General features: G+C 43.1%; 1 protein-coding gene across 2 annotated transcripts in view; it reads right to left on the reverse strand.

Annotated features, from left to right (window-relative positions):
• lrba (LPS-responsive vesicle trafficking, beach and anchor containing) overlaps positions 1–26,708 on the reverse strand; it is a 226,148-nt gene that overhangs the window by 123,882 nt on the left and 75,558 nt on the right. For both annotated transcript variants that reach the window (XM_069665172.1, XM_069665171.1), the window contains 6 exons: positions 18,536–18,705; positions 16,682–16,766; positions 16,288–16,421; positions 15,528–15,589; positions 3,051–3,115; positions 244–352 (listed from right to left, as the gene is read on the reverse strand). In XM_069665172.1, coding sequence (XP_069521273.1) covers positions 244–352; positions 3,051–3,115; positions 15,528–15,589; positions 16,288–16,421; positions 16,682–16,766; positions 18,536–18,705 — 625 coding nt within the window. The remainder of the gene's footprint in view (positions 1–243; positions 353–3,050; positions 3,116–15,527; positions 15,590–16,287; positions 16,422–16,681; positions 16,767–18,535; positions 18,706–26,708) is intronic.

Consider the following 26,708-nt stretch of genomic DNA (forward strand, 5'->3'; position numbering starts at 1 on the left):
GCTCAAGGATTGTAGGTCAATCAGTTGAGTAACTTTATGATTTACCATCAAACTGGAGATACAGGGTCCCAGGTTTTAATAAGGTTAGACTGAAGCACTCTTTTGTTCACCAGTCTCTCCTAACATTAAATATCGAGCTAAATCCCAGATAAAAAGTACTGTCTTCTGTGTTTTTTCCTTCATGAATCTAAAGATGATGATGCATGTCTGTGCCTGGGTTGCCAGATCTGTCCAGCATCTTACCTCAAACTCTGCATGTTTGTGGATGTCTTCGGCCCTCTGTCGGCTCAGGATGAATTCAGCTTCATTAGCCACTCGAACCAGGTGGTCCTTCATGGTGTGACTCAGCAGCCTGCAGGGAGAGGACAGGTGGACATCAGCCAACTAGACTACAAATGTATTTAGAATCATTATTTAATCTATTTTGGAAAGAGTATGTGGATGTCAATTTACCTAAGTCCTAGAGGGGAAAATGTCGGACAGATGCTTAACAATATCGTAAAATCTTGAGCTTCAGGAGTATCTAAAACATCTGTTCTACCCTGCCATATCTGGAGACCCAGAGAAGGAACAGCCATGTAATACCCAGAAAATGCTGAAAAAGAGCCGTGCATAATAAGCAGAAAATCTAATTTGGAAACCAAACCAAACCAGATAGATCCTCTAACTGGGGTGCAGGTGCTAATTGATTTGTTAATGATATGCATCTGACAAGAGGGAGGATCTGAGCCCGTGTTGCTACATGTGTACTCTTCCTCCCTCTTCTTATCAGTGTTGATGAAACATGCATGTGTGCGTGTGTGCGAGTGTGTAGGTCGGAGAACCCTCTCTGCAGCCCTAAAGGTCAGGACTGTGCAAAGTGGAACAATAACAGACTAGAGGCCAGAGAGGAGGGATGGGGCATGCTGGGACTGACTGTGGGGTGGGGGTGGGAGGGGGGTGGAGGTTTAGGGGGCAAGGGGATCACTGTAACCTAAGCCTGCTGTTTCAGCACAGGGCAGCAGGGGAGCGGAGGTGCTGGGGCCTCTGCAGCCTCCATGGCCCTGTCGAGGCCCCCGCTATCAATAACCCAGCCACTGCCCTTCTTTATGGTGCTCTAACTTCAGACTGTACATGTGGAGACTTATGGTGATTTAAAATGGGCTTAGTTTTTGTCCTATGTGTTGAAATCCTCTCTCATTGGACAAAGGGAAGTAGATTACCTACTAATATGTGATATATTCAGGAGTTTCTGTTAGACAGTTTAATTAGACCTTTAAATAGACCTTTTTAATACCACATATGATACATCTTTATACCTGCTTGATGGTCATACCGGTCAAAGTATGAAAGTTTGAAGAATTACTAGTTGGGATGAAAAAGCAATGAATTATAAATTAATAAATCACTAAAACTTTGATAATACTTTTGATGATAAAATATAAAATAAATGGATAAAATAAAAAAATAAAAAATTGATAAAATTGATAAAACCTTATAAGGTAGACTGCATGCATAAAGCATAATGAATAAAAAAAATGACCAGTTGGGTTGGTAGGGAATTTAAAGGGATAATTTCGAAGATTTTCATTTAAATAAACGTCTAAATAAGTCACTATCTATCGCCGAATGAGGTAACACAATGGTGATTGAGCCTATGGCCCACTGATGAAAGCCTTTGTATTTGCAGAATTACGGACTGGGTGCCCAGTTAGTGATGCCTTTTCCATCACCCAGCAGTGGTTGGTCAGCCAGAGAGGGTAGGCGGAGCTAAGCGGCTGCTTTTTCCGGTCTCTGCAAGTGTTGTGAGTAAACAGTAATCTACTATGGCTGAACAAACAAAGAAAAGATCGATGACTACAGATACAACTTCAAAAATAAGTGAAAATCCAAAGAAAAAGAAACAAACTCGACCCTCAGATGAAGGCAAACAGTCTAAAAGGGAATGAGACCGTCAGAGAGGAAAATCAAGAGTTACAACCGGAGCCAACCGTGGACGTCACACATGCAACACTGTCTGGATATCTGGGAAGTGCGCTCCCGCAATTACCGTTTATCACCATAGGTGCCGCCAAAGAGAACTAAACTGAGATCTTCGAGATTACGACTTTAATATTAAGCAAATCATGCTGTCATCATGTTTAAATTATTGTTTGTATCCCACTAGAGAGATCGGAGTAGACATGCATTTGCATACACATGTATGCACTTTCACTAGAAACCCTGGTTTAATTTATGCTTACATTTTTTTTGTTAAGATTATTTATGTCTTCTTGCCTTGATCTAATAGGACAGTTATGCATCGAGGACTTTGCCTCTGTACATGTGGCTCCTGCTCTCCCGACTGAGCTGAACCGGAGCCCCAAAATCTGCCTTGTGAGTTTCAAATCCCGTCCTCCACGTAGGACTACACTGCTCGTCTCATTAGCAATACTGTGGATTAGCCTCTGCCAATTCCTAAAGCTACAGATCAATAATGGATCATGTGGATCTCTATGTATGAAATTGATGAGAGTTCTTTGACTAGAGGGAACTAATGTGTGAATGAGAGAGTCTTATTAGGAAGAGATGGGGGGGGCTCTTGCTTACCGATAATTGAAAAACAGACAAAAAACAAAGGGGAGGTGAGAGACAGAGCGGATGATCACAGGCAGATAAAGCTGCAACCAGAGAGACATCTACTGACAGATGGACAGTGAGAAATCAGGAGCGATTTCCCGAGTGTCACAGAGGAACCAGCGATCACAGGCCCTGTCACCTTCTACCTAACCTCTCTCCTTTCCCCAAATCCCTCTGGGATGAGCAGGTATTGAATGGAGCCTTGAACTAAAGGATCTTCTCCCAAGCCCCTCTTAAACCCCCCCCTCCCTCCCGATCATTGATTGTTTTCCAGAGTCCTGAAGAGCCACCCCATCACGAGGGGCCTTGGGGATGTTGGGAGCCTGAGGGGCTGTGATGCGATCCAGGGATGGTGAAATTGGAAAGTGGCGGATGGTTAGAGGTTGGGGAGATAATGAAGAAGTGCTGCTGCAGGGAGAGAGGACAGGACTTTGTGGGTGGGAGTGACCTACCTGCCCTCGTTGACCAACTCGATAAAGGCGAGACCGGCGTTCTTCTGGATGGAGTTCTGCCATTCCTGCAAAAACAAACACAATATCAATGACGGGATCTAAAGAATTAAGTTATAGGAAGTACATTTTACCCATTAAACAAGTCCAATAACTAAATACAGATGTTGTTCTGCGGTACAGCCTGCTAACTACAAGCTTTCCTGCCACAGCACATCAAAGCAAGCATCATCTAAAAGGCTATACAGCCCGCTTTAGTCAACGCAGACTATACGCTGGCAAACTAGTGCAGAGGAGGGAAAAGAGCTGTGTCCAGAGTGCATTTATCACGAGTAAATACACAAATTTCCTCCTCTTTGACTTACGTTATGGTTCAAGGTGTCAGTCTAAACAAGCCCGCCACAGCCGAGCGCGACTTTAAATCCTCAACTTGGAAGGGACAACGAGAAAAGGGGAACTCGGCGGTCTTCATCTCTCATGTTCTGTTCCAATATTTCAACACCTTCAACACAAGCGTCAAAAGAATAATAAAGCAACAAGGTCATGGGGCCTGTCTGAACCTAGCAGCGCTTTTTCCCCTATTTCCTCTCGGGGGAGACGGGAGAAATATGAACGAAAAACCTCAAGTTAGAGACCTAAACTAGCAAAAAAAAAATGAAGCCCCATAAATTCCACATTCTTCTTCTTTTATAAAACGTGTCATTTGGTGATAAATGTTTAAAGTAATTTCAATCGAGGTGAAAATAATCATGATGCACATTTACTAAGAAAGTGCCACAAACAATTTTGAAGTTAGCAATTAAATTAAGTTGCAAAAAAACTATAAGAAAGTAAAAGAACTTGTGTGCATCCGAGCATGAACGTTTTCAAACTTGTCCGTCATCGCGTCTCGAGCTGACAGAGGAAGCTGTGTGTTTATGTAGAGGCCGGCCTTTCAGTAAACCTAGAGATCCCACAGGGACGAGGATATCAGCGCAACAAGGAGGGAAGGAAAGCTTCTAATACACATCCAAACTTATTTGTACACACGTGTTGATTTTCAAAACCGTACAGCGTTTCCCCTTTCAGCACAACAACATCAGGAGCAATCACGCAGCGAGCCAAAAGAAACCATTCTTGCGAAAAGGCCTGCGTACGATCACTCTGTAACCGACTGCACGTCATACAGACAACAAGCTAACACTTAACCTCAATTCAAAACTGCTTTCTGTCCTGCAGGACCGTATTGGCATTGACCGTGTTTACAATACATTCCAAATAAAGAGGGCACAGAGGGAATAAAAGTCTGGGCTCGGAGTTGAGTACTGGCAGAGGGCTTCTGCGGCTGAGGAAGTGTATGAGAGCAGCCTTGGGGCCCTCGAGTTTAACTGAGACTGTAGTTGAAGGACATTATCCATGAGTGTTAGCCTGTGGCCGTGGGGATATTCCAGCCCGGGCCAGACTGTGCGAGCTGGATTTCAAATAAACACCACAGGAAGTGAGGCCGTAAATAGAGCCGTGCTCTCTGGAGGACTCGCAAAGCAGTGACATTAAATTTCCTTTATGGGCTTTTCTTTAAAATACTTTGAGGCAGGAGTCTGAGAATTTAGTGTAAAAGTAAAGGCTTCTTCAGCAGAGAAGATTATCAGCAGCTCGGGAGAGGCTTCGGCTCTAAATTAGGTTTGACGAACGGGCGTGGAGGCCATTGGCATTTGGTGGACGCGGACAAAGGTGATAGCAAGACTAATGGTGTCATTACGGGCTAAGAAATGGCTCCTCTAGTTGAATTAAAAAAGCAATGACCCTGATCTGAGGGACATCTCCCGGTGACAAAAAGGAAGCAGGGACAGGTCAGTGATAGAATATTGGATTTTAGCTGCCCTGGTCAGCGGTGTCACAGCTTTTATGACCGCAAGCGGGGCCATGACCACAGCTTTCCTGATGAGGAGATACAAGCAGCCATTTGTGACCCCTCACCTTTAACCTGACCTCTTAACAGATGATAGGACGGAGAGAGAGAGAGGGCTGTCCTTTGATCCTGATCGGGAATTTTGCCAATGTTTACCATAGCCAGGAGCTGCTTTGTTACCTTTTTCTTATGAATGAAAGTTTGAGTCTACGCATGGAAACCCCTGCCTCAATCTGAAGTTAATAAGACAGCTCTGTTTTGGTCTGCGTTCAATGATGATGGCGTTGAGTTTAAACACACATGCCATGCACTTCCGTCATTACAGCTGATTATCCATAATCAACATCTAAATATACCACTACCCCCGGTGAGAAAACGCAGACCTCCCGATCCAAATCGCCTTTCAAACATCAGGCCCGCCACAACACAAGGAAAACATTTTGCAACACCGAGGAGAGAAATGTCTCGGCTCGCCCGAAATAATAAATAAGTCACTCGCACTTTTTGCCGGCATCACTCATAATCACAAGTATTTGTTGATTTGAAAAGCTGTGGGAATTCAACTTCAGATGAGACGACGAAAGCATAAATCCGTTTGTCACGTATGGCAGAACCGCGGGAGCTAAATTAAAGAGAGGGAGAGCTACTGATGCGTTGTTGTTTTTATAAATCTACATGTAAAGGAGTTTGATTAGAAGGTGACGCAGAATAAGACGGCAAAAAGAAAATGTACGTCTTAAAGTAATAATCTCAAAGCTTTTCATTTAAATAAATGTCTGTTAAGTCACTATCTATTGCCAAATGAGGTAACACAATGGTGATTGAGCCTATGGCCCAATGATGAAAGCCTTTGCATTTGCAGTGTTACAGACTGGGTGTCTGTGGCGACATTTGCGGAAAAAATCACAAGCGGCGCCCAGTCAGTGAAGCGTTTTCCATCACCCAGCAGTGGTTGGTCTGCCAGAGAGGGTAGGCGGAGCTAAGCGGCTGCTTTTCCGTCTCTGTCTCTGCAAGTGTTGCGAGTAAACAGTAATCTACTATGGCTGAACAAACAAAGAAAAGATCGATGACTACAGATACAACTTCAAAAATAAGTGAAAATCCAAAGAAAAAGAAACAAACTCGACCCTCAGATGAAGGCAAACAGTCTAAAAAGGAAAGCGACCGTCAGAGAGGAAAATCAAGAGTTACAACCGGAGCCGACCGTGGACGTCACACATGCAGCACTGTCTGCATATCTGGGAAGTGTGCTCCCGCAATTACAGTTTATCACCATAGGTGCCGCCAAAGAGAACGAAACTGAGATCAATGAGATTACATCTTTAAACATATTACATAAAAATTCGGGGGCGCCATCCCATATGCAGAGGCTACAGTCCTCGATGCAGCGGCCCCAGGCTCAACTCCCACCCTCGGCTCTTTGCCGCCTGTCATCCCCACTTTCTCTTCCCCTGTTTCCGACACTATCCACTGTCCTCTCTCTCTCTCTCACTCAAAGCAAAGACAAAACAAGCAAAAAAAACCAAAACAATTCTGTCCCTGAAATGCTATAAAGTAAAAGCTCCCGTAACCACAGACATATCAATACCAGGTGGTGGCATATCGTGACATTTTGAATTAAAATCATGACCACAAAAGAGCAGACAAGGAAATTGCTTTTTAGCTGTATGACCTAAATGTTTATGAAAAGCAATTTCATATCAACAATAACTAAATATAGAGCCCTTGTGATGAGATGAGTAAGAGAAGGACAAAACAAAACATCACTTCTCCCATAAACAGTAAAACATGTTACTCGTTGTTGTTCTTTTGACTGATTATAGCAAAGTTGATGTTGCTGTGGTGTGCGTGCGTGTGTGTCCCCTCCCGACAGTCCACATGTGCGTGTTCAGATCGTATCTGCGTAAAGAAAAACAGACACTCGTATTGGTGTTTGCGTGATCAAATTCACAACTGAGGGAATATTTACTGGTGTCCAAATATTTACACAGCGGGGTCTCCAGCAGCTTCATGGACTCACACTTTCATGGCTACACTAACACGGAGAGAAAGTCAGGACGTAGCCCTCCAGAGCACCACACAGACAAAGCAGAGACACGTTAGACGACTGGAGCGGGGCATGAAGAGTATGTTTTAGTAGATCATAAAAAAAACAGACTTCTTTCAGAGGAGTTCTTTTTTTCACACTTATCTCGTAACAAATCTGGCAGTTTGGTTCATCCAGTTTAATGTGGCTGGATTTAATGATGTACACTGTGCAGCTGTTTCAGCTCCAAAAAGAACAGATGTTCAGCTCTCGTGGATATTTGTTTGAACTTATTTATTTTAACTACAACTCTCAGTCTAGACTCGACTTTTAATATTAATATTAATATTTAATAACAGAGAGGATTTTGCTAAATTTTGCAGAACAACAAAAATCAGAAAATTGGATTTAAAGCCTCGGCCTTTATAACGTCTTTAAATAGGGTGGTTCCTTATAAAGCTCTCACCATTAAAGTTTAGCTCTATTAATGGGAGCAGCAAAGAGAAATAGAAATCATCATCATCACTGTTCTCAACTGGACTATCAGCTGACTACACTGTGGCCTCTTGCGTTGGTTAATTTTTGCATCTTATTGTTATGAGATGTGGACAGAGTGCTGAGCAGCTCCAACAGACCGGTCATTCTGGCAAAAATGTAGACAAATTACGTTTCAGCAGGATTTTGTTTATGCAGGAAAAACAGCCCATGTGAAGAGCAAGAGGGGCCGAACAGGGTCCGTTGTAATGTCTTCCCGGCTCCCATCAGTGGTCATCTGACAATGGTTCGAATTCGCCTGACGTTGCGTTGCTAAAGATAATCAGCATTTATATTTCCCTAAAACTTCCTAGAATGCATCAGGAATAATCGATCCGACCTCCATCTTGCATCTTGGTGACTTGGAGTGCAGACAGGGATCGCCAGATCAAAAAACCATCATGGTAAATCATAACGAAGCACTTTTTTCTTTACCAAGTATGTCAATGTTTGTGAACATCAAAGATGTTACATAAGAAGTGGATGTAGCCTTCATGAAAGATGATGATGTCACCCATTGGCTTGTGGACCAGCATTTTGAAGACTCAATGTCATTTTGCCCACTGGCTTCTGGGTCTTTGGAGTAAGAAGTATTTGAATACCGAAGATGCACATTTCAGAGACTCATATTAGTAGTGGTTAAGCCTAGAAGAAAGCTAGCTGCACCCACATGTCACTCAAAGCGATCACGCCTTTAAATTATAGATAACTCCAAGCGTATAATCTACACAGTCAAGTACGTTTGTACATAAAAAATCCCTCTTCATACAGTTGTCATGAATTGGGATGTATCGGGCTGTAAACATGTTTATTTCTTTTGTAAAGTTTAACAAAGGGTTCTGTTGGGATTGACTCACTTTTAGAGCCAACCTCCAGTGGCCATTCAAGGAACTGCAGTTTTTGGCACTAAGGCATTGGCTTCACTTTTCTGGTTACAGCTTGGTGAAAATACAAATTATTTTGCTTGTGTTATTTTCATGTAGTTGAAAGACTTGTTAGAAAGCAAAACCTAATTGCTTAAAGAGTAATGGGGAAGACGGAGATAGACCAGGACTCTCGCTTCCAAAACTGAGCCTGTCGATATCCCTTGCTTTCAATCGTTGGCACAAATCTGTTCAAAAACTCAAAACCTATATGTACTTTTGCGTTAACTCAAGGTAGCTAACTTTCAACATCAACAGCCCTATCAAAATGACCAAAGTTACTGTATACAATGTCAGAGTAAAAGCATATCTTTTTGCAGCTGTAACTTCCTGATTCGTCCTCTGAGATATGGTCAAGGATGACAAGATTGAAATGTCCTGGAATCAAAAATGCAGGAAGGGAATTTTTCCTGCAAATCCGAACGAAGAAGCCAGGCCGTGATTTTATCAGCAGGACAGCACAGAGAGGACAGCAGGGGAGAAACATAAGAATGCATTCCAAGGTCTTTCAACGTGGGACCTGTCAGGTAAAAAAACATTACATTAAGAGGGCCTGTCAGGAGGGGAGGACTCTGTTGGGGAAATTCATTCATTTGAAACACGATTATACGTTGTGTATAAATAACAGACCAGCCATGCCACTTGAGGCCCTCCAGTCCTGAGGCACTTGAAGGCATCACACAGTCAAACCAACTGGGAACCAAATAAAAAGACTACATTTGACTTTTTAGGAATCTTCTGTCTGACTCTCCCCTCTCAGCTAGACTCCACTTCCTGTCAGGAAACCCCCCCCTTTGACCCCCACCTCCTCCAACACAACACACCCCGCTGCCCTTCTTCTCCGGCTGCATAGCTGGCAACGATAGGGAGCCTGCAGAATTAAGTGCCAGTTGGTGTTGCCGTGTTTTCTCTACGTCCCGCAGGAGAGTTACCTTTTCAAAGAATCAACAGCGTGATGTTATCCTCTGAACTACAGAGCGACGGCGGGGACGCGGAGCCGCGTGGCACGGCTGTAAAGGGGCACCGGAGCAGAACGCGGGGCGAGGGGCAAACAGGGAGGGAGGGAAGGATAACACTTTGAATTGCACTGATCTTGAACCTTGCATGCCTGTTTAACTGCACGGTGGGGGGGCGTGTGTCTGACTGCGGGGAAAGTATTTGTGTCCCCTGGTTTGATCGCATTCCTCGCCACTTCTCTCACCTCTCTCAGCTCTGCAAGTGGTTCATACAATACGGTCTGCTCGTGATCAATCAAAGCCTCACTTACAGGAGAGAAGAAGAAGAATGAGAGATTTTACAAATGACTAATCAAACATCGCTTTCATTAGCATAACCTTAAAAATAAGCAACCAACAAAAAACATACTTAATAAAACATAACCCTGCTTATTTGCCTCTTTTCAGGGCCACTAAGCTTCAAACTAGGTCCCTCATTTCTCAGATTCTGCTATTGATTGTGTGCAGCATGAGGACCGTGCACTCCCGGCTTGTTCCCTGACTGCAGGGGTTTTAACTTCTATGCCTCCGCCACTCTTCCTCCTAACCTGGAGGTCAGAGGGTCAAGGGTCAGGAGGAGCCAAGTGTTTGGGGAAGTCAATGTCTTTGTCCCCCGCTGACTGCGAGTGAGAGGTGCCCATCTGTTAAACAGGTTAACTCTGGTGAGACTGGCTGTGAACATGTGATAATGCGTGGTCAGTGGATAAGCGGGTTAACAATGATGTTATTGAATTAAAGATTATCTGCATCAGTGGTCCTAAGAAAATTCTGTTTGCAAAGTAATGTGCCGACCACTACAGTCATAAATCTAAGTTTTGGACAACTTAAAACTATGACCTGCTGATGGTGCCAAATGCAAAGTTATTAGATCAATCCACGTGACTGCTAACTGACAGGGATATACATTTCTGTAACAATTTTTGTACAAATGGTACAGTTAAAGTTGGTTTAGCTCAGTTGGTAGAGCAGGTGCTCCGTATACAGAGAAATAGTCTTGACGCATCCGCCACGGGCTTGACTCCGACTCGCGGCACATATTTCCTGTCTCACTTCACTGTCCTATCTAATAAAGGGAAAAAAGCCCCCAAAAATAATATTTTAAATAAAAAGTTGACATGTTTTATATAAATGAAAACTCTGACCTTCTGTTGGCGCAAGAGGAAAAGTCAGGGAATTACCAAAGTAGGACTCATTTGAGATTTTTCACTCCAAACCAAAGTTGTGTATGACAGTACGACATTGCCAGGCAGCAATTACTCAAGTATAGGAGTTACTTCTATATATTTAACTTATTTTATTAACATATAGGTTCCTATAAGTTATTAAAAACTGTTCAGGCTAAGGTATCTGGATTCGCCACAGTTAATGGAAAGTAAATGTCTTTTTTAATGCTGTGAGCGTTAAGATAAGTTAGAACTTTATTAATCCCAAAGGTAATTATAGTGCCAGATAGCTCCAAAAATTTGAGAAATGCAAAAAAACAACTCAAATATAAGTGAAAAAGATATCAAATACAATAATAAATAAAAGACTGAAGACGAGCAACTCTAGCAGGCTGCCGCTCGGGACGGCACCAGGAGTAATTGTAATAAACAATGTCAGAAACAAATTCCCTTTCATCATTGTTCCGAGCTGGAGTCAGACATTTTTGAGACTGATCAATCTATACTGAGGCATGTGTAAAAAAAAAACATACAACACACAGCAACATTTGAGGTCGGTGAAAATACTGTTTTGTTTAGGTGAACAGGCCCTTGAACACTTGAAGGGTAGAAGACATATTGGAAATCAAGGAGCATTTAAGCGTGTAACATGTCTAAAACATGCTCAGCATTAGGTTTTGTGTATCTGTTGATGTGTAAGAAAGAGCCGTCTGCCCTATTTGGTCTTGACCATCATGAAAGCGCCCCTCCTCCCCACAACTCTCTCTCTTCCTTCCTTCCTTCCTCTCCAGGTACAGGATGCATTTCTGATAAATGGCAGGAGGATGGATGGGCTGACAGAGGGGCCGGACAATAATGGCTGATCTACAGGACACAAATGCAGCTACTGAGGAGATTTATGGGCCTTTGCTCATCGCAGACTGTCCAGTAACCGATGAGATGATTTCTCAAAGCTCTGGACGGGCAGCAGCAAGCGCAAAAGGGAAAGCTCTTTCTCATGTCCCAGCGCATTATTTATTAATCAGATGTTTTGGGTGGAAGCCACTTCAAGGAGTGCACCCAGGAAACAGCACGCTGGCTGTAAACATGACAAAGAAAACAAGTGTGGGAGGCAGAGTGAAACTGTCAAGTACATCAGAGCATGGGAAGAGGAGGAGAGTGGTTCTGTAAATGCAAGACTCTTAGTGAACGTGGTCCGCTGGAGAAAACTTGGATGAAATTCATGTAAAATGCAAGAGCTACTTTGAGGAAGTCATCACATTCAATAACATAAAGGGGTTATGAAGTCTTCATATTACAAAAGTCTCAGTTTACTTCAACACCTAACTTGCACCAAAGCCTCACATATTTATGTCAGTTAGTTAAAAGACAGAGAAAAAGAAAACAGTTCAACTTGTCGAGAGAGTGCTTTATAACAAGTAAGAGCTGCTGTATGTATAATTATTGTACTCTTATCTTATACTATTACATAGCTGTGTTAAACACTTGATTCTGATTGGTTAATTACGGCATTCTGAGGTCTGTTATTTCTTGATAGCAGACTGTAAAGAACATATTGTTGCTAGGGATGCAGCTCTAATCACGAAATCCAAAAGACAAACTGTAATCATATCAATCCGCCGAAAGAAGTCCGGTAAATTTGACGTCGGTCTGTTTGCAGAGGAAAAAAAAGAAAATAGACGAAAAACAAGAGAAAGCAGTAATGGTTAAAAGTCGCAAAAAACCTTGAACTTAACATTTAACCCAACAGTATGAGATATGGTGGTGTTTAAAGACAGTGAATGGAAAAGAAAATGTCAACAGACTAGGTTAGCTCATTTTAATGTGAGTAACATTAGTTAGTTTAGCACATTTTAATGTGAGTGATACCAGCTAGCTTAGCTCATTTTAATGCGTGTAATGACAGCTAGCTTAGCCCATTTTAGTGTGAGTGAAAACAGCTAGCTTAGCTCATTTTAGTTTGAGTGATAACAGCTAGGTTAGCTCATTTTAGTGTGAGTGATAACAGCTAGGTTAGCACATTTTAATGTGAATGATAACAGCTAGCTTAGCTCATTTTAGTTTGAGTGATAACAGCTAGGTTAGCACATTTTAATGTGAATGATAACAGCTAGCTTAGCTCATTTTAATGCGAGTAATAACAGCTAGCTTAGCTCATTGTATTGTGAGTGAAAACAGCTGGGTTAGCTCATTTAATTGTGAGTAATTTTAGCTCAGTTAGCTCATTTTAAGAAGGCTACAGAGTTAACTGTTGCTATGGACGCAGCTCTAACTGTGAGTGAAACGGACTATTTTTAAATGTAAAACGGAAATATAATAATTTTTCAATTGATAAAATAATTTCCAAATCAATATATTGTATCAAATAATTGATTTCATAAGTAAATGCCATGTAAGCGGGATAATGTATAGTGAGCAGGTTGTCGCTGAGGAATATCTGCGATAACAACCTGCTCATTATACCTTACCTATGTATGCATGATAATAACATCATTTTAAGTATTCCTTGTTATAAACTGAGTCAAGTTGAACCAAGTCATGCAGTCGCCAAAGACAAAATTTATGTACAACAAATTTCATAAAAAATCTGCAAAAATATTTTCATTTAATTTAAAAATTCACTAGTTTCAGCTTCTCAAATGTGGGTACTTGATTGTTTTTGCTTCATCATCTTTTATTATATTCCACTGTTGGCAGAGAAAAAAAATCAATGTTTACTCCAGTTTTGAAAAACTAATGTGCAGATTTCCTGGTAATATCAATAATAAAAAGTCAATTCCAGCACTTATATTACATCTCGAATTGAAGACAACGCCAGCTGTTGATACAGTAAGTAGCACCTCTGTCTACGATCATAAGCAGTACTCTGTTTAAGCTACAGTATAAGATGATCATTAATCCTCATTTTGTATATTCAGCAGTCCTCGAGGATCGATATTACGGCGGAGAACAAGGCAGCAAGCCACCCCAACAGTTAATGTCTGATCAAAATGGTCCTTTAATTGGGAGCGCTGTTGTACTTGTTTAGAAACGGGGCACTATCAAACAGCGGTTTACAATCCCCTCCTCAATGCCAAGCTGATGTGGCCGCCAATGCAACTTTCATAGGATCCCTGATTAAAAACTGCTCTGCGGTCCCTCGCCTCCTGACCCTTCACCCCGGCTCCACTCCATCTCAAAGCTGGGGAAATTAATTAAAATTTCACAGAGATGGTATCGCACCGCATCTCCAATGAAGGTGCAAGGGTGGGGAGGGGGGAGAAAAAAATCAATCAAAATCATCTCCATCCACTCCCTCAGCTGGTCGGCTTGAGGGCAGGAAGGAGTTACAAGATGGCCACAGAGGCACTTCCTGTTAGAGGATTGAGTGCTTCCTGTGCCAGAGGGCCCAACAAAGTTTGCTAAATAACGTCATCAATCACGGCGCTGGCTCACTCTCACTGCCCCACAAGGAGAACAAACACACAAATAATTATACATAGTCATTTAGCCCAGAGGAAAGTCTGTCCCTGCTTCCCCCCTTTTTTTCTCCCCAGTGGAAAGCAGAGTCTCACCCCAGCCTCCCCCAACCCCCCCTCTCTCCTTTCTCCCTTTACACAACAATAAAATTACATTTGCATTAGCTGTGAGAGAATTTGGTTGGATGATTTATTGAAGCAATCAACACTATGCTGGCCAATCCCTGCTCCCCTCACAGAGAGAGAGAGAGTGTGTGTGTGTGTGTGTTGTGGAGATTGGGTGGGGTAGCTGGGAGCTCAGAGAAAAGGAAGAAATAGCTTGGGCTGGGGACCAAAGGGGGGAAGCGAGGTACGAGCTGTGCAGCGGAGCAATCACCAAGATTCTGCCTTTGATTAGATTAGCATTAAACAACACCCTGACAGATATGACAAATAGGTGCATTAGAGCCTGTCAGTCTTCCCTCTCTGCTTTTCTATCTAGCTCTCACTCCTGCTATTCCTTCGTTTCTGGACATTATAGGGCTCGCGTTCCCCCCCCATGTGTCCCACTAGCACAAATCTATGCGCAGCCACTGACATCCAAACAGATGTGTAATCTGACTGTATTACCTTTTTAAAGAGAGGACGCGAAGTGAATAATGGGACGCGAACTGGAGAGGGGTTAAAAAGGGGAGAAGGTGGAGGGAAAGGAACAGATGACAGGAGCTATTTCTTTGGAAAATAAAGCTGATAAAAAAGCAGAGCGCTGTGGTTAGAGAGGTGTCATTAATCAGATGTGTTTTTGTATTATTGTTGGTTTTTCATGAGGGGTTTTAAATGGTAAAGGACGCAAACAAAGGGAGCCAGAGGGGAGTTATTGTCATTGTCTCTGGATGTGTTTATGAGTGCTTCTAGCCTGAATAAATACAAAAAGAGACGCATTTAAATATAAATGCATAACTGCAAAGAATTGTGTTTTGGTCTGCACACAGTAACTTAATAGCCTTCAGTATCTTTGTGCTAATCAGGCATCCTGGAGTGATCTATTGACATCCCCGATCATTGATCTGCCCACGCCTGCTTATGATCCCGGAATTAGTATTCATGAATCCGGCAGCAGCTAAATAAACTTGGCAACAAAACACCCACAAGACAACAGAGACGAGAGGGATAATCAATGCAAAGCACCATCAAATCTACATTATCCCTCCTCATCAGTTCGGCCAGGCCACCAGGGCCCGGCCGAGGGTCAGAGGTGACGCGAACAGGTCGGCCACCCTTGACCCTCAAACCAATATTTGCGGCCAGAGATTCCTTCTCTCCGGTTTCCCTGGCTCTCGCCGGGGTTGTCGGGGTGAGTGTGGAAAAGGCAGACGAGGTAGTGCGGAGGGAAGATAAGGCGGTGGATGGCTCACTGTCCACTCTGGGCTGTGGATTTACTGCACTCAAGGTGAGCCTGATAAATCAGACGGGGAGGACAAGGGGTAAGAAGAAGATATAGATGCCAGACTTGCCTGTGAACACAGAAGCATGACGAGCTCCACCACCGAGCTGCTGGACTTCATACACACCAGGCCTGCAGGAAAAAGAAAGAAAAGGAGTCAGAAAAGATTTGTTTTTAATCAAATTACATTTATTTCTGTTTCTTTGCGAGTACTCGTGGAAACACATGTGCTGCACACACACACAAAAAGACCTAACCTTGAGCCATCTGCAAGGCACAGATAGTATTGATGGCCCTAATGAGCCGACATGATGTTACTGTAAACTAATACATATTTGGGCCTTGTATTACAGGCCTGACTTGGCCAGCATATGTCCCATTGATCCCTAATGGCGAGCCCTGGGCTTTCAGAGGGCAGGGGGCCACTAGAGTGTCCAGAGTCTGCTGCACAGACGGGAAGAAGGCAGAGTAGCCTTTGGTCTTTCCGTTGCTCTTCATATGACACATGCATGCAAGCACACACACATGCACACACCTCCCCCCTCCTTCTCTTCAGGCCCCCATGCAGCTATCAATCAACTTTCCATTTTGTTTGGTGGCAGCAGACATCCCAAACACTGCTATTAGTGGCCTGGCCCCTGACCCGGACCCCTAGAAACCTTCAGCGCGACTAGCAGCGCTCGGCTCTGCGCACACTCATCACACAATTAGATTATCAAGAGCCTGAAGATGTTATTGCTTTTTAATGAGGAGAAAAAGATGCACCATACTTGAGAGTCTGCGCAGATACAGTGAAAACATATTGGGAGGTGCTATGATGGTGGACTTACTGGTGCCCTCGATGAGGAGTTCTTGTCCGTGGCTGCCCAGCAGGGTGCGAGAGAGGAAGGGGGCAAAGTCCACGAAGATCTCCCTCAGCAGAGGAGCCGCCTTCTCCAGAGCATGCTCCAGACGCTCGGAGATACTGGAGGTGTATTAAAACAACACACACAACACAAAAAGTGGAGGAGTAAGTCTAAAAATTGGCAGCAACTTTTACATTTTAAAATATAGCTTCAGTAAAATATTGGTTTTTAACGTGGAGGGAAAATATTGGAATCAGGACAAAGAAACAATGAGTGGATTAAGTTCATTGTCTATGTTTATGTGGGTAAAAAGCTGACCGTGTGTGCTTTGGTGTGCGCATGTGGGAGAGTGAGAGAGAGAGAAAAGAAGATGAATCACCTCATATTGGGGGCTGTGTTCTGGGTCACAGGGGAGAGTGGGGGGACAGATGGCAGGCTCGCGCTGGCTGGAACCTGGCCGCCTGCTGCAGGGAGAAACCAAAGAACTCTGTTATTAGTCTGGATGTCGGACAAGAATAAGACGCTACACACACACACACACACACACATACACACACGCAGACAGAGCGCAATACATTATACGAGCAGGGTAGCACCATAAACCTGTGCGGATACATGCCTCTTATGAAATAACACAATGGTCTTCATTCACATGTATAGAATAGGGGGATTTATGGTCAAATAGGGCAAGTGGGGGTATAATTTTATGGTTAGATAGTGGATGATGTACTCCGAGCACAATATGTCTTCCTTATCAATTTACAATTCAGAGGTTTTCATGATGGAAGCCTCTTAAGTGTGCGCTGAACGGCTGGTTATGTTAAGCTGCCGTCATATTTTAAACTCTTAATGTTTTTTAATATTTCAGCTGTAAATCAAACACATGCGCAGCTTTAAGAACGTGTTATAAATGTTTAAATTGAGTAAATATTTCCAGTTTAACACCTGCGTGAATGTGAAATGTTAAAAACATGCCAGCTATTTTTACATGTTGTTTTCACTCATTAAGTCATTACATTCCAATTTACCCCTCTGGGCTGTTTTTGTGACTGTTTCATTACACAACTAAAAGGTGCTTTACGACTTCATTCTGGAGACAAGGTACAAAGTCCGTGTTTGATTGATCTGGCAGTAAATTCACTTCCCTGTGGCTCATAAATAAGCTAATGCCCAGCTGAATATGGAGGAGGGGGATTCCTCTGGTGTTTCAGCGAGCTTGTTTTTCCAGCCGGGACAGTCTCCGAGCGGGGATAACTCTTAAGGACTGACAGTGCGATGTGGGCTGGAATGTGCGTGCATTTCTGTGTGTGTGTGTGTGTGCGCATGTAAGGTGTTAAGCAGCGCCATGTGGGCCTGGTGAGAGTATCCCTCTCGAGCTTGAAGTAGCTCCTTCAAACAAAGAGGAGTAAATGAACGTCTCCATTAGTCCTCCCACTGCCCCACTAAAAACACACACACGCTCACAAAGCGTATTTACTCAACGCTGCTAACTGACACGCAGCACCGTACGCGTACAGCTTTAACAGCTATTATCACACGCAGATATTCACATGCTTAATATGGTTTTACAGTAAATGCACAATCTGCTAAAACACACAAACACAATTCTCATGTCACTCCCTCCTCTCTTAAACACTAACAGACACTAAAAACACTGTTAATCACATTCACACGTGCAGAAAGGTGACAAAAAAATCCCTCCTAGCGTTATTTATCGTCACTGCTCAGTGTCTCATAAAGTTGCAATAAAAAATTATGAGTTTAATATGTTATTTTATTCTTCAGCCGGAAATAGTCCTCATATCAGGAGTGCTATAAAAGCTCCTAATTCTAGGAAAATTTGAAGAAATCATTTTTTCCCATGTTATTCGCACGAACATGTACACCTGTAATTATTATTGTACATTGATTCTAACTTTTTGTATGTAGTGTTTCATTTTGAAAATTTGCCCTTTATTTTTACTTTATAAAACAAACACGAAAGCTCTAAGCTGGATGAGTGTAACTCTCATGTTCCAGCTGTCTTCTCAAGCCTTTGGTAACTGGATTATATTGTACAAGCGCAGCAGTGTTATTGTTCCAAACACAGAGGAGCAACATCTCTCAATAAATATTGACGTTTTCATCGTAGGCACATACAGGCCAGGTCTAATCTGCCCCCTTACACAAACAGTGCACTTCTTCTATGTGTGTGTGTGTGTGTGTGTGTGTATGTGTGTGTGTGTGTACTTACCAGCTGCAGACTCTGCAGAGGTGCTCTGGGAGGCATCGCCGGAAGATACCACAGCAACGCTGTCGATAGGTGTCCCACCAGACACAGATGCAGCAGTGGCTGCTGAGACGGGAGTGGAGGTGCCTGGAGATGGTGCCATGCCCGCTTTCTTGGGTGCAACGATGACACTCCTGTAGAGGGACAAATAAAAGAGATACCAATCAATAAAATTCAAATTTTATCTGTATAGCGCCAAAACATAACCAGAGTTATCTCGAGACACTTTACAAAAAGAGCAGGTCTAGACCGACTCTTAGTTATATCATTTAAAGAGAGGCCCAACATGAATCACCATTAGTAGCACTTAGCAATATTCGGCACATTGGCAAGGAAAAACTTCTTTTAACAGGCAGAAACCTCGAGCAGAACCAGACTCATGTTGAACAGCCATCTGCCTCGACTGGATGGGACGAAAATGTGATAAATAAAAGTATAAATATAAAGTATCTATATTTGTCCTTGTCAGAATGCACATACATTTGAGGAGTAATGAATTAAAGCTCCTGTGAGGAACTTTTGGTTTGTGTTGGTTTTGGCGCCCCCTGTGGACAAAGCCATAGCGCAGATTTTGTCTTGTACATGCTTAAGTGGTGTTTTTTAGCAAAAAATCTCATCCTGCTTTCTTTAACAGTCATATGAATCACTTACTTCAATTTGTTTGCCCTGGAAAATGTAAACAAAGGCAGCGTGCATTTAATTGCTTCCTCTGACACCCACCCCCCGCCAGCAGTTTCAGGCAATAAAAATAACTATGTAGAAATATTCAATCTTGTCGCTGATGGTCTGGTTTGCTTTTGTAGGTCATATAGAGTCATCAGAATTAATTTCAGTCTGTTTCACAAACAGCAAAAAAATCCTCACAGGAGCTTCAAAGTCGGGCTGAACAGCATTTCGAGAGTATCTAGCTCCCGTATCGTGACGTATTTCCGAGTGAAACAGGACGTGCAGGCGGGACATATCATTAGAGGGATTTGATTTGATCGTTGATAAGTGGGCGTAGACAGACGTTCTCCACAGCGCAGTAGCTAGCTAACTGACCGAGCGCTCTTGGTGCCCTGCGGCTAAATGTTGCAGATTGATTGGTTGAAATTGTTTGGTGCTAACTTTCGTAAGCACGCGTGAAATTGAGTTTTACCGGAAGAAAAAATGTTGAATTTTGATATAAGAATACGAAGAAATGGATTTTCTGTATTTTTTTTGCCTGTATTGTCAAATAGATGCACAATATTACCGGGGATGTGATCTAAAAGGATTAAAATGACATTTTTCATTCACCTCGACTTTAAAATATTCTAAAAAAATGACCATTCAACTGGCTAAGACAAAGCAGCAACATGCAGCATTCATTCATCAGGACAAAAACTAATGCTGAATTATTTCACCTGCTTCTAATAGACAAAAGCAGCCTTGTAAAATAATATGCACTCCATTTTGCACAGATTTATGCATTACATCATGTATTGTATTGGCAAAGTGCACACTGCATTTATTTACAAAAGGAGGTCAACTTTTGGTGCATGTTTTCTACTTCTCGTGAACAAGCTAAAGTTTCGGTCATTAAAAGCAATCCTTCCAAAAAGGTAAGAAATTTAGAAAGTAGGGGCAGAAAGTTAACGCCACAGGTGCCAGTGTGATACCTGTGTTAAAATATATTTTCATTAACTTCCTGTAAGGAATAATATTCAACAATTCCCTGTGTTGTTTTTTCTAAAATATGCAAAACTTCAAAAGGCATAAGTATTTAATTATAACCTAATGCGAGCAGCGGAACAACAGTTTTCCCTGCAGGAAATACATTTTAAACTTAGCCAAGTTTCCTGATTTCACAATTTAGATCTTAGGAAATATCCAGTTTAAGGTTTCATTGTTTGAAGACTTCATTAAACACATTTCGGCTGGTAATCTAAATAAATTAAAGTGTCTTATCGAGCACTAGCATGTAGGATGAGGTTCAGTTTAGCCTAAGTTTACTGAAAAAACCCTTCTGTATCCATCCCTTAACATTGACAGCTATCTTACATTTCTAAACACAGCTATCTACACAAAGATAATGCTGCTTCTTCAGATGTCTGTCCTGCACAGTAACAGGAAGTGTTTCTCGTAGGGATGTGGTACAAGTGAGTGGAGTTCAATTCCCATCCGGCGAACAGCAGATGGGAGGAGAGCAGCATGCAGATAAGCTGTCAGTTTAGGCCGGGGCACTGACAGACCACTGGCCATATCAAAGGGAGCCTGGCCCCCGCTTATCAGTGCTGACACAGGGGGGGAGCGGGGTCTAATCACCGGCTACTGCTCCCTCTCAGAAACACAAACCTCTGCAGGATTACTGAGATATGCAAGCATACATCAAATGAACAAGATTTGAATATGGGGAAGAAAACAAAGGCAACAGAGCTAACGGAGACTCCTGCACGTTCCCAGAGTCGGTGTGTGCGCACTTTTATGAACACACGAGAGGATAGTTGGGTCTGGCTCCCTGCGGCGCAGACAGATACCTGGCTGCAGTATCAAAGGCTGCTGTGGGCTGATTTAAGGCAGCTGATCAGATCTATTAAAAGTTACTGTGAATGTTAAACCCTGACTGTTGACCTTTGCTTCGGGTGATCTATGATTTCAGAATAAGAGAGCTGCATGCGGATCCAAGGGGCTTGACAGGTGTGTTTAAAATATAAACGCACACTGAGAAGGTCCAGAGTGACGCATAAAAACTGAAGTAGTGATAGAACAGGGGAGAGGAGGTATTGATAGCCTGGTAAGGGTGGAGATAAAAGTTTCTGGTAACTTTTTCTTGGTCTGATAGCGACGCTCTGGACGGTGGTATCTGGGAACAAGGGCGGCGCTGACGTGAAGCACCCCAGGTGTCAACAGCAGGAGAGAGAGACGGGGAGACAAGAGGAACCCCGGCGTGCGGAGGCTAGGTGTGTGCGTGTGTGAAAATATTTGAATATATGCAAATGAGCGTACAAATAAATGTGTGCGCCGGCGAACATGTCCGTGTATGTGTTTGGCCTTCCATCTGTTCCCCAGCAAAGGCCCAGTGAATTATTCAGCAGGTCATTAGCCACACTTATCATGAGTGGGCCGCCCCAGTCGATTAATCAGCCGTCAGCGGCCCCACTCAACCCACAAACAAGAGCCCAGGGCTGAGTGTGTGCGTGTCTGTGTGTGTGTGCTGAATTATTTAAAGGATTTAACCTACAATGGATAAGTGCAGTAAACACAGTGATTCCAGTAATCTCTGCTATTTCAGGTGAAACAAGTGCGACAATGAGCGAGGGAGTGTGTGTGTGTGTAAAAATATCATTCTCCAGAGGGTTAACGTCGGAGCCAGCACACGTGAGGGAGGGGAGAGACACCCCAGCAGAGCTTTGATCTCCTATTTCACCCTTGTTTAATGCAGCCGTGTGCATGTGAATGTCTCAAACGTTTGCAACACACGCTCCTTTCAAATCGGCTCTAATAAAGTCTGCTGCATTTGAAGTTGCTCGAGCTCTGATTGGACGATGATGGCCGGTCTGGGAGGGGCACGACCTTGATGACATCAGTGATTAATGAGTGGAGTGACTTGGACCTCAGGGCATAAAAAGAAGGAGAATAGCAGAACTCCATTTTCCTCTTTGTGTGCGAGTGTGCACACAAGGATAATCCACTTGAGTATGACTGTGTGATGTTTGCTACAGAAACACAATATTATACCTCAAAAATGCATGTATATAAATGTACGTATATATGTACATGCTTATCAAATTGTGGGAACCGTATCATAGAACGTACGAGCATCTTGGGAGGTGTCTTGAGTTCTGTTTAATGTGAGTTCTGGGTGTTTATTTCTTGTGTTGCTTGTTAAAAAAAACTGTTTTCAATGAAGGATATGCTTTGGAAAACGCAGCCTAGTGTACTACTGCGTCCTCCTTTTCCTGGGCTATAAAGGATGCATCCGGTGCGTCCTTAGCGACCCAGCGTATCCCGAGCTTCATTGGACGCCAAATCAAACAAGATGGCGGCCTCTATAGCGGCCAAGGAATATAATTTTATATGTAAAAGTTTTTGGTTTCAACTCAATCGAATTGCTAGTGATAAAAATGTTAACAAAAACAAAAGCTGCCTTGAATCAAATTATCTTTCAAATAATAGCTCATACACAACCTTTAGTTATGATCGCTAGTTAGCCCTCTAGCTACCTGTTGCTAGGCGACAGGAGCGGCGTTTGGTGACGCAAGACTTAGGGCGGGAACAGCTGGTGACGCAAACAGGAAATCCTCCTGAAGACCAGACCGTCTCATTTCAGTTGGGCCTTAGCGGTGTACACAGGCTACAAGTGACCCATCCTCCGTAGACCGCGTCCTTCCAGTTTTTCCATCGTAGAAATATTGTTAATTTTACTCATATTTTTGTTTGCATTGACGTCTTTGTGACAACTTTTAAATGCTAAGTGTTCCCATTAAATCGAAATATGTGGCTGAACTTATTCACCCCTACCTGTGAACTCGCTCCCTCAGGTCAAACATGCTGCATTTGCTGTTCCGTGTACAAACCGTAAGACCCTCTGTGATTTTCAGGACATTGCAACTAAACTTTAACATTTTTTATTGTTTATTGTATCCTGGGTCGGGGTTTTAAACTGTTTGCACGCTTTTATTCATGTTGCTTATATGGCCATTTTCTCTTTCATATCTATACTTCTGTGTGTGATGTCCCTGTAAAGCACTTTGTGACTTATACGCTATATTAATATACTTTATTACTTACTTACTTTCGTGGCTATAGGCCCCAAAAATGGGCCCTAATATTAGCAATGTTAAGTAAAACATTTATTTTAAGCAACACATAAAGTCTGTTGTCAGCTTGTTAAAATATAAACAGCATCAAATTAAAGGTCATTAGCCTGTAAGTTCAGAGCAGGATCACTTTAAAGTGTTACACACAGTCTGAATCCCTGTTTACTTCCTTCACAGAAGCGCTCTTCTTGAAACTTTGATGTAGACTTTGCAAACCGAGGGAAGCAGCTCTCACTCTCTCAGCTGTGTTTGTGTCCAACATGCTTAGCGTCTTCCTAAGCAGCACATTAACAACACTTCAACATCAACAAAACTCATCTGTACATCAACTCTCACATGCATGCCGAGTCTGCTGCCAGGAATGCAAACAACTGCGCCATGTATATCCCAACGTCTAACACACACACATATTCTGCTGAACCACGCGGCCTAAATCACCGGCTCGTACAATGACACTGTTTAGTTCTGGTTAGTGTCAGCAAATATTTGCAGACTGGCTGTCATAACAGGGGCACGGCTGAGAAATGGATGGGAGAAATCCAGCAGGTCTCCGCTGGCAGATAAATCAGGAGGGATACTTCACCCTCTGACCAGCCCCCCGGTTTTTATCTGGGAGATCCCGGCTTCTTTCATACGCTGCTCTCGTAAATTTAGCCCTCTGGGTAAGTGGAAAGTTGCCGTGTTTTGGCAGGAGATGTCAGTGTAGAATGTCAGCTCTGGCTTGTACTGGTGTCACTGGCAGACTTACTGGTTAGATGCTGAGCAGTGATAGAAGTCACAACAAGATAATAAACATGTCTAAATGCATGGTAGGTAGAATTGTAGAGGGTAAGGACTACAGACAGCGGGCTGATAACGAGTGGTAAACTAAGATAAGGGAGTAAATATAGAGGTTAAGCCAGTGAATGATATGGATAGGATAGATTTAAAGAGCAGCTCCAGTCATGTTTTAAGACATATAAAATGCTCTGCTTGAAATGATAAATTGTGTCTGCAAAATACGTTTAAATACCTTAAAAATCCTCCCAACATCTCCTCCTTCTCCTTCTCTAAAAAAAATCGGCATAAGCCCCGCCCACTATGCAAATTTCCAACCGCCACCACCGTCATGAAAGCAAAACACGTCTCTGCCATCGTTTAGTAGCAACTTGTTGAAACTTAGCGAGCTTGAAATGTAGTAATTAGCAGTAGTAACGTTAACGTTAGTAGTCAGTAGTGAGTTTGCAAACATTACGTTGACGGTTACAGCTGGCTCGCGCATCGCCGAAGTGGTTGCCATAGGTTGCACATAATGATATGCATAGCGTCGCCCCGTCCATTAACGGGATTGGCTCCTTAGGTTTGTGACATCACAAACCTGCCAATCTGAAAACGTGTTGTTCAGCCTGTCCTTGGTACACTGCAGTTTAAAAGCAGACAGGCCCAGCCATGGAGATGACTGCTGATGTTGTCCCTGTTATGTCTTGTAGCACATGAAGAACATCACATGGAGATGTTTACAAGGTTAAACACTGGATTTTCACTGGAGGGGGGCTTTAACCAAGAGGTATCACAGTAATTTGGCACCTCAGGCAGTGAGGTCTTAGAAATAGGGACCGTAGGGAATCTAGAAGAAGAAAGGCTTACACGTGTGCATGTTTTAACACGGCAAATAAAGACATCTATCAGTAGATGATCAAACATAAATGACTAATTTTCTTGTTTTGTATCAATGAAATGAAAGCACCTTTGAGTTTAAGACTGTTTGTAGGATATCAACATGGGCTCTTAAAAACTGGAATGCAATTTCTTGCTGTATTCAGGTTTCTCTTACAATTTCACAATTTAAAAGCTTTTAAATTTCCAAAAATTATAAAAAACTTTTTTCCCTCCAGATAACATCTATTACATAACCTACAATGTTTCGAGAAGAAATAAGGTAACATTTGATTTTACTAGAGCCCTTTTCACATTGTGGTTCTGCCACAGCGCCGTAACGAAGCCCTGCCGCCACACCGCCTTCGCCATTTTACCTGGAAGCAAGCAACGCCGGCGTAGAGCTGGCCAAGAGTGTGTTTTTACATCGCGCTGCGGGAGTAAAAGGCGCGCACCATATAAACAAAAAAGGCGAGCTTCACATACACGCACACAGCGCTGTTCTGCCCTGCCAGCTCTGACGCTTAAATGGAAATGGTAATTACTTATATACTTTTACACTACATGTCACATTCACCCTTTCACACACACATTCATACAACGGATGGTAGAGGCTGCTACGTAAAGTGGCCAACCAAGTGGTCAATCAGTCATCACATTCGGGGTTCAGGGTCTTGCACAAGGACACTTTGACATGTAGACTGAGGGAGCCGGGGATCGAACTGCCTTCCAACTGAAAGACGACCGACTCTGCAACTGAGCCATAGCCGCCCCGTTTACACTGACGCTGTTACGCCTCTGTTACTACCTCCGATGTTGGTTCAGAGCCGGAAAAACTTCGCCCAACCATTCCTCACCCGTGCGTTTTACATGATGATGTTTAACTTAATTAACCAGCCGACTAGTACTGTCTGTGTGTCCAAAGACTGGTATTGCTTTTATATATTGTATATGTTTACATTTGGGACCCCTTTTTGATTTTTTCTGTACTCAGTAGGAACCAGTGAACATGGGGCCCAGGGCTGAAGACGGGGTAGGGGATGGGCTGGGAAAAAATCCTTATGCTTAATCTGATAATAAAAATAAATCAGTTACAGCCCTACGTTGTGTTTATGTGTGAACACCCTCAGCAGCTTTTATTTCCTCTTAAAAAAGAGCTTTGCCGTCTGTGCCTGCTCTGTACACCCCGCATGAAGAGGCTCCCATAGGCAGCAAGCTGTTAGCCTATGTTCTCCAGCTCTCCTGATGTCCTCTCTTCCTACTGAGTGTGCTCAGCGGACAGGAGCCAGTCTAATCCCCCTGATATGAGGAGCGCCCTGAGACCTGACAAAGCATTCCTCAGATAAAGACACGCGATCACAGAGATGCCGTGGAATTCCCACAGTTGGGGGGGAAGGCAGACGGACTAAGTGTGTTTGTGAGAGCGAGAGAGAGAGAGAGAGGCACAGAAATGTTTTCTTCAGTACATGAGAACCTTGACTTGACATCACCCCCATGGAGACTTCGTTCTCCCCCTTCTTCCATCGCTCTCTCCTTCCCTCTCCCCCCACCTCTCTGCCGCTTGTGAGCGTCTGTCTCAGAACCATCGCTCCAAATGCAAACCAGACCGGTGACCATCTTCTCTCACCTGGGCCCGTCTGTGTCTTCAGTACCCAGCTCTGCTTTTGAAGCCCTGCTCCTGACTGCTCACCCCCTGCACCTCCGGGGCTAATGCAAATTCT

This window comes from Semicossyphus pulcher, unplaced genomic scaffold (genome assembly GCF_022749685.1).
Source record: "Semicossyphus pulcher isolate SPU_LCO1_2020_fin unplaced genomic scaffold, fSemPul1.0.p SCAF_17, whole genome shotgun sequence".
Classification (NCBI taxonomy): Eukaryota; Metazoa; Chordata; class Actinopteri; order Labriformes; family Labridae; genus Semicossyphus; species Semicossyphus pulcher.